This window comes from Octopus bimaculoides, chromosome 3 (assembly GCF_046866305.1).
Source record: "Octopus bimaculoides isolate indiv1 chromosome 3, ASM4686630v1, whole genome shotgun sequence".
Lineage (NCBI taxonomy): Eukaryota > Metazoa > Mollusca > Cephalopoda > Octopoda > Octopodidae > Octopus > Octopus bimaculoides.
In genome coordinates, this window is record NC_142930.1 from 79,891,989 (window position 1) to 79,900,289 (window position 8,301).

Here is an 8,301-nt window from a genome sequence, read left to right on the forward strand (position 1 = left end):
GCTGTTTTAAATTTACTGTTCCTTGAGAAACTTACATGTACTACAAAATTTATTTTCTTTCTATTATTAAATCTTAGTTACCATCTTCAACTGTATGACCTTTTCATGACCATTACATTTATCAGCTGAGAACTACTAGGTAACAGCTGATACATCTAGGTGTGTAATCTATTGTGCTATAGTCTTTTAACCTATAAGCTAAATCTTTATTCAGTGGGAAATACTGAGACAGAAAAGATTTGAACTCATTTATAGTTGTAGAACTAATTGAACCATCTCTTGACTTTAGCAACCATCTGCTGTGGTTGTTGTGCTTTAGATCAATATGGTCTTGATAATACAAATTTTTTAAATATATAAATGTAGATGTATAATTGACCTGACTGTAAGAGCTAGTTGTTATTGTTGTTCAACTCCAGATCAGCCCTGATTGAGCAAACCTATGAAAAAAGGTGTTATATCCATGGCCAGCTGATTTCAGACGAAGTGTATATAAGATATCTGCCCTCCCTATTTTAAGACAGTAGATTGAGATTTAAAAAGGATTTAACTGTTACTTCTAGCAACTTAAATGACTAAAGTTTCCTTACTGACTCAAAACTGGTGGTATCAGATAGAAAATAAAATCTCTGACAGGTTTTGGAAGTGTATTTCACACCAGACATTAAACTGCTGTATAACTCTCCACTGTATACAGAACCATGCAAACTAATGAAAAAGCCTGTACATGGATGTTTGGCCTGCTTGAAATTGTAGCTAAATCTCCCTCAAATCACATCACTCTATTGTCTTACAAAAGGAAAGATACATTGGATGAGGATGTCCAAAATACACAAGAAAAGGCATGTTGGTCATCTTTGATCATATGTTTATTCAATTACTGCTGACAGGGTTAAGCAACAATACGTGAGACATATCACCCAAATAACTGCAGCTCAACCTCAATTACATTGACAATACCAGAATCCTAGATAAGATTCAATGTAAAGTATACAAACTCTTTACTTCCCACACTCACAGTACCATTTTATTGATTTTTGAAATACTTCTGTGGAGTAATAGATACCACCACTAGATTCCTTAAAGTTTAACAGTGAATGTCAGAAAGAGACTGATATCCAGAAGTCAAGAGAGAAATATGTGACTCAAAGATTCTATTTGAAATTATTTTATAACCCTTAATTAGTTATTCAGTCACCACAGAAAATTTTCTGACAGGCCCACACCTCCCACACCATCAGAATTGGCACTCTCAACGTCGGCACACTGAAAGGTAGGTCTGGTGAGATTGTTGAGATGCTTGAACAGAGACGCATAGATTCATGCTGCATCCAAGAAGTAAGGTGGAGAGGAGGTTCTGCTAGGTTCCTCAAAGGCAAAGAACACAGGTACAAGATTTTCTGGGCAGGGAACACTGATGGGGTCGGGGGGCGTGGGAATACTTCTTGCAGAGAAATGGGTTGATAAGGTAATCGAGGTAGTCAGAGTACTTAAGATTAGACTAGTGCTTCACCATAGGTTAGCTACCATCATCACGGCCTATGCCCCTCAACCGGGGCTACCGGATGGGCAGAAAGACCAATTCTATGACACCCTGTTGCAAACTACCTCATTGGCGAATGACAGGGACCTTCTCTTTGTGGCTGGTGATTTCAATGGACATGTTGGACAACATGTAGGGGGCTTCCATGGTGTACATGGAGGCTATGGCTTCGATTCCCGCAATGAGGAAGAAACCAGACTGCTGGAGTTCTGTGATGCAAATTATCTTATGGTTTGCAATACCAACTTCAGGAAACTTGCCTGTCACCTAGTCACCTACCATTCCGGCAGACACACTAGCCAAATCAACTACATCCTCGCCAGAAATAAGGAAAGAGGACTGCTTATAAATGCCAAAACCTTCCCAGGATCAAGGCTAAATGGATGCCCAGAAGTAGACCAGCTTGGAGGAGAAGGATCTGGAAGCTTAAAGATCCTGCAAATGGACAGAGATTTAGAAATGTCTTACTCAAAGCATTTGACGAAATAGAAGGGGAGATAGCATCACACAATGGGGAAGACAATTGGAGGTTTTTACAGGACAACCTGTAGAGAGCCATCGACCAGATCTGTGGATGGTGCAAAGTCCCCTCTCGACCCAAAGTAACGTGGTGGTGGAACAATGTGGTTGACAGGGCTATTAGACAAAAGAATCAGGCTTGGAAGGACTGGAAGAATGGTGGTATCAGGAAATTGTATCAGACTGCCAGAAGGGAAGCTAGGAGACAGGTTTACTTAGCCAGAGGGGAAGCAGATAAGAAAAAACTTGCCAATGTTCTGCGCCGTGAGGACCAAAAACTTGAAGTATTTCGTCTTCCAAGACGGTGTGTGAGAGAGAATCATGATGTCGAAGGAGAGAAATGTGTCCGCATAGAAGATGACTCACTTGCACTAAACGAGGCTGCAAAGAGAGTGATTTGGAGACGCCACTATGAAAGGTTGCTTAATACAGAGAATGAATCGGTGGAAGAGAGTCTGCCACATGTCAACCCAACAGAGGGACCAGCTATCCTAATTAACAGTACCTTGGTAGATAAAGCGATCAAGAGTATGAAGACAGGGAAAGCCGCTGGCCCATCAGAAATCACTGCAGAGATGCTTAAAATATCTGGCAGTGTCGGCTATAGCCTAGTCACCTGTATAGTAAATCAGGTGATACACGAAGGAGTCATACCCAATGACTGGTGTAGCATCACCATAGTCAACTGCTACAAAGGTAAAGGTGACGCTTTAGACACAAACAATTACAGAGGTATCAAGTTGTTGGACCAGGTAATGAAGGTTACCAAGAGGGTCATAGCCCAACTAATTAGGGAGAGAGTCAGTTTAGATACGATGCAGTTTGGGTTCGTTCCAGGGAAAAGCATCACTGATGCTATATTTCTGGTAAAACAGCTGCAGGAGAAATACCTAGCCAAAGATAAACCTCTGTACCTGGCTTTCGTTGACATGGAGAAAGCCTTTGACAGAGTCCCTCGCTCCCTTATCTAGTGGTCAATGAGGAAACTAGGGATAGATGAGTGGTTAGTGAGAGCTGTGCAAGCCATGTACAGAGATGCTGTCAGTAAGGTGAGGGTTGGCAACCAGTACAGTGAAGAATTCCAGGTAGAGGTAGGGGTCCACCAAGGTTCAGTCCTCAGCCCCCTCCTATTTATCATAGTCCTCCAGGCAATAACACAGGAATTCAAGACGGGATGCCCCTGGGAGCTCCTCTATGCTGATGACCTTGCCCTAATTGCTGAGTCACTATCAGAACTAGAGACGTTTCAGGTGTGGAAGCAAGGACTGGAATCGAAGGGCCTTAGAGTCAACCTAGCCAAAACCAAAGTCCTAATAAGTAGGAAGGTAGACAAAATGCAAACCCCTTCAGGTAGTTGGCCCTGCTCGATCTGTAGAAAAGGCATAGGTAGAAACTCCATAAGATGTACCCAGTGTAAGCTATGGACACATAAGAGGTGCAGCAATATCAAAGGAAGGCTAACTAGCAAGATAGTTTTTGTATGTGGCAGATGCTCAGGAGCAATAATAAACACTGAAAATATGCAGAAAACAAACTTTGCCTCACTTCTGGGAGAAAAACTAGAAGTAATTGATAGCTTCCGCTACCTAGGTGACCAAATTTGTAGGGGGGGGGGGCTGAAAGTTTAGCTGCTAGAATAAGAATAGCCAGGGCAAAGTTTAGAGAGCCCTTACCTCTGCTGGTGACAAAGGGCCTCTCACTAATTGTAAAAGGCAGACTGTATGACGCATGTGTACGAACAGCCATGCTACATGGCAGTGAAACATGGGTCGTGACTGCTGAGGACATGCATAAGCTCACAAGAAACGAAGCCAGTATGCTCCGATGGATGTGTAATGTCAGTGTGCATACTCGACAGAGTGTAAGTACCTTGAGAGACAAGTTAGACCTAAGAAGCATCAGTTGTGGTGTGCAAGAGAGACGATTGCGCTGGTATGGTCATGTGGCAAGAATGGATGAGGATAGCTGTGTGAAAAAGTACCACACCATAGCAGTTGAGGGAACCTGTGGAAGAGGTAGACCCAAGAAGACCTTGGATGAGGTGGTGAAGCACGACCTTCGAACTGTAGGCTTCACCGAGGCAATGACTAGTGACCAAGACCTTTGGAAATATGCAGTACGTGAGAAGACCCGGCAAGCCAAGTGAGAGCATAATCTGTGGCCTCTGCCAGGGATGTAGCCAGCTCACTTATTCTGCTTGCGAAGACCTGTTGAGGCAAGTGAATCTGAAATCGAAATCGAACCAAATTTGTCGACTGGCACCCATGCCAACCTTTCCTTCATTGGACACTAAACTCTGCTTGCGAGTGGGGCAAGTGAAATCAAAATCGTAATTGTACCATATTCGATGACTGGCACCTGTACCAGTGGAGCACTAACAGCACTGTCCGAGCGTGATCATTGCCAGAGCAGCTGTCTGGCTTCCGTGCAAGTGGCCCGTAAATAGCACCATTTGATCGTAATCGTTACCAGCGTCGCCTTACTGGCACTTGTGCCAGTGGTACATTAGAAAATTATTTGAGTGAGGTCATTGCCAGTGCCGCTGGACTGGCTCCTGTGTGGGTGGCACGTAAAATACACCATTTTGAGCATGGCCGTTGCCAGTACCGCGTGACTGGCCCTCGTGCCGGTGGCACATAAAAGCACCCACTACACTCTCGGAGTGGTTGGTGTTAGGAAGGGCATCCAGCTGTAGAAACTCTGCCAGATCAGATTGGAGCCTGGTGCATCCATCCGGTTCACCAGTCTTCAGTCAAATCATCCAACCCATGCTAGCATGGATAGCGGACGTTTAAACGATGATGATGATAGCATAATGGGAACAAGTTAGCCTCTTAGAACCCACCCTACTTAAGGCTGCTGACTGCAAGTTAAAGGTGTAAGATGTAAAATGAAATGGTTAAACTGGGAATTGAAATGAAATGATTAAATTGTGATTCAGCTTTGACAGTGACTTCTATTATTCTCCCGAGATCCCCTACATTATGGAAGTGTTTTGTAACTCAAGAACTATTTTTTTCTATTGACTTCCTTGTAGCATGGAAGATTTAAAAAAGCAGTTTCATTTATACTACTGTGTCAAATTAGAAGGAATTCCTGAAGTTTTAGTTCATTAGCAAAAGTTAAAATTGATAATTATTTCAGTGTGTATTATTAAACTGATGTTAATAATTATTTCAATGTGTATTAAGAAATTGTAGTGTGCTGGACTAAATACTTTGTTGTATTTTCTTCCACCTGTTTACATACTATGCTGAAATTCCAGTTATCAACCTTACTTTTATCATTCCAAAGATCAATAAATTAGATATATTCCTTTCTACTCTAGGCACAAGGCCTGAAATTTTGGCGGGAGAGGGGCCTGTTGATTAGATCGACCCCAGTACGCAACTGATACTTAATTTATCAACCCCGAAAGGATGAAAAGCAAAGTCAACTTCGGTGGAATTTAAAATGCCCATAATATATTGAAAATTCAGTCAATTTAATTAATTGTTTACCCTCTCATACAAAAATAAAGAGACTGTATTGAATCAAATTAACCAAGAAAATCAATTATTTCATTGGTTGACAACTACCAAATATGAAATTTTGTTTTGCTTCCTGAATGAAATCAATTTTCTTTGCTTATTTTGATAATGCTTGAAAGTTATGTAATATCACACATTTCTCCTACAAATTCCTTGTTGTACCTCTAAGAATGAAACATTATCTCATTGATTTGAATTAGGCTGTGTGGTTAGTGCAAAAGGATATATTCAGAAGTTAGTAGGCTATGTACTTTAATCATATTTGTTCCAGTTATTAATATATGAATTTCAAATCTCGCTAGGGTTGATATTGCTATTGCAAATCGTTCTCTTCACTCTTGAGATAAAATTGACTGCCTTTATCTTCTTTCAAAAAGAAATAAACCTTTAACTTAAGAAAGACTGCATTAGTTTATTCATTGAAATGCTAATAATGAATTATTTTTTATTTTGTAGGTGGCAGCACAGGAAGCTTCCAGTTCCGCATCACAGATGGTTCAAATTTTGATAATGAACATATTTTTAAAATAACAGCACATTCCCTTATATTGAGCCTTGATGTTAACAAACCAATGGAAGTATACCCAAATACAATGCAAGTTCTAACTAATGAATACCTGTCTGCAAGCACTAATAACCCTAACCAAACAAATGCTATAAAGTACTGGCTGAGGACCCGTCCGCACTATGGTCAGATTGTGTCTCGAATGGATGAACAACTCAATGAAGTTCATCATTTCACACAATCAGACATTGATAGCGGTCGTATTTTTTATCGACATAAAGCCAACCTGCATAACTGGTCCCAGCGGGATTTTTTTAAATTCCGAGTTGAAACTCTCTATGCAAACAGCATTGAAGACATAATGTTTATAAGTATCTCATATGGCAACATTAATCAAGAAAACAAAAACATGCTGATTAGTCTCACTCCATTGAAAGTTGTTGAAGGTGGCAGTGCTTTTTTCACCAAACATAACCTTAATATTGACAAATATGTGCGGGAACTGAAAATTCTAAAGAAACATGTCACTGTTAGATATGAAATCACTGAACCACCTCGTTATGGCAAACTACTTCTTGATCGAGGATTACTACTACCCGGAGTTAACTTTTCTCAACAAGAAATCAATCATGAGCGTCTCAAGTATGAGCACAACGGCAATGAAACTTTGCAGGATTCCTTCAAATTCTTGTTGAATATTAAGATACGTAACATTACAAGCAAACCTCTTGATGTGAGCAGTCGTACTCTAGAAAATGAGTTCAACATCACCATTTATCCAGTCAATGACCAACATCTTGTACTGCTCACTCAAAACCCTGGTATTCAAGTCATTCAAGGTTTAACAGCGAACATTACACGCAAACATTTGGAGACAACTGATCCAGATACCCCACCAGAAAATATCACTTATACTATCATTAAAAAAGCTGACAATGGAATGTTAGTGTTTCACAACAGTTATTACGTTCCAATTTCTCAGTTCACTCAACGTGAAGTCAATGCTGGTATAGTGGTGTTTCTACATGATGGTAGCAGGCACCAAGGCTCTTTCACTTTTAAGGTCAGCGATGGCAAATTTGAGCAATTCTATATTGTGTTCAATATTGCTGTCATTCCAGTCATTATAAATATTGTCAAATATTCAGACATTGAAGTTCTGCAGTCTCAGTCTGCAGCTTACATTAGCCTTAATAACTTTAAGATTCGTACAAATGGAATTTCTGAAAATGTCCGCTACAACATCACACGTCGACCCCAGTATGGTCACCTCTATCTCAAAGATATGATTGTTAGCCAGTTCTCGCAAACAGATCTTGAAAACAGTCTTTTACTCTACATTCAAACAAACATGGCATCTGGTTCAGACTATTTCTTAGTACGTATGTACTTTCCACAAATTGACAGCCGTGTCTATGATGCTCGCTTTAACATTACTGTGCGTCCTCTTTTAAAACAACACCCATTTAAAGCTATTGCTGGAGATCAAGCCCTTATTGACCTTTCAGTTCTTGATGCCTCTGAACTAGCAGAAGTAACAAATGACAACCCTCAATTTCACATAACTGAGTCTCCTTTGTATGGTCAACTCATTAAGAGGTCTCCTATCCGAAAAAGAGAAATTCGACGAAGAACTCTAATCAAAAGTTTTACCCATGAAGATGTGCAAAATGGAGATATCCTCTATGAAGCTGACAGAACAGGTCATAACCATAGTGTTATTGACTCTTTCTCTTTCAAACTTGTTGCAATGAATGTGCAACCAGCTTCTGGTAAATTTGAAATCAACATCCATCCACCAGGAAGCAAAGAGGAAGATCTAAAGCCATCTTTGACACCTCGTCTAACATCAGTTGCAGCTGCTATCGAGCCTAAGGAAGCTGCTGGGAAACAAGAGGATATTCCAAATGTTACAAGTGATTTTTTCATAGTTTGTATTGTAGTCTCATTTATCTTAATAATAATAATCATAGTTCTCATTATTTTCATTTTGTTGAGGAAAAGGAAACAGAAATCACCCTCAGAAAATGTGCGTGGCACACGCACACGACCACGACCACAGATCAATGGATCAGTGCATTTGGATCAGCCCCATGTTCACATTGAACCCCAACAACAAAATCTGACCAATAGTCCTGCATCTGACGATTACATGTCACTCATGCAAGAACAAGCATCGTCCATTGGTGTGAACATTCCCTCAA

At 40.4% G+C, this 8,301-nt stretch overlaps 1 protein-coding gene across 3 annotated transcripts in view; it reads left to right on the forward strand.

The window, feature by feature from the left end:
* Positions 1 to 8,301, forward strand: part of LOC106873931 (chondroitin sulfate proteoglycan 4) — a 218,893-nt gene that overhangs the window by 207,911 nt on the left and 2,681 nt on the right. For all 3 annotated transcript variants that reach the window (XM_089349307.1, XM_052966293.2, XM_089349308.1), the window contains one exon: positions 6,049 to 8,301. This exon is cut by the window's right edge and continues 2,681 nt beyond it. In XM_089349307.1, the coding sequence (XP_089205433.1) occupies positions 6,049 to 8,301 (2,253 nt within the window). The remainder of the gene's footprint in view (positions 1 to 6,048) is intronic.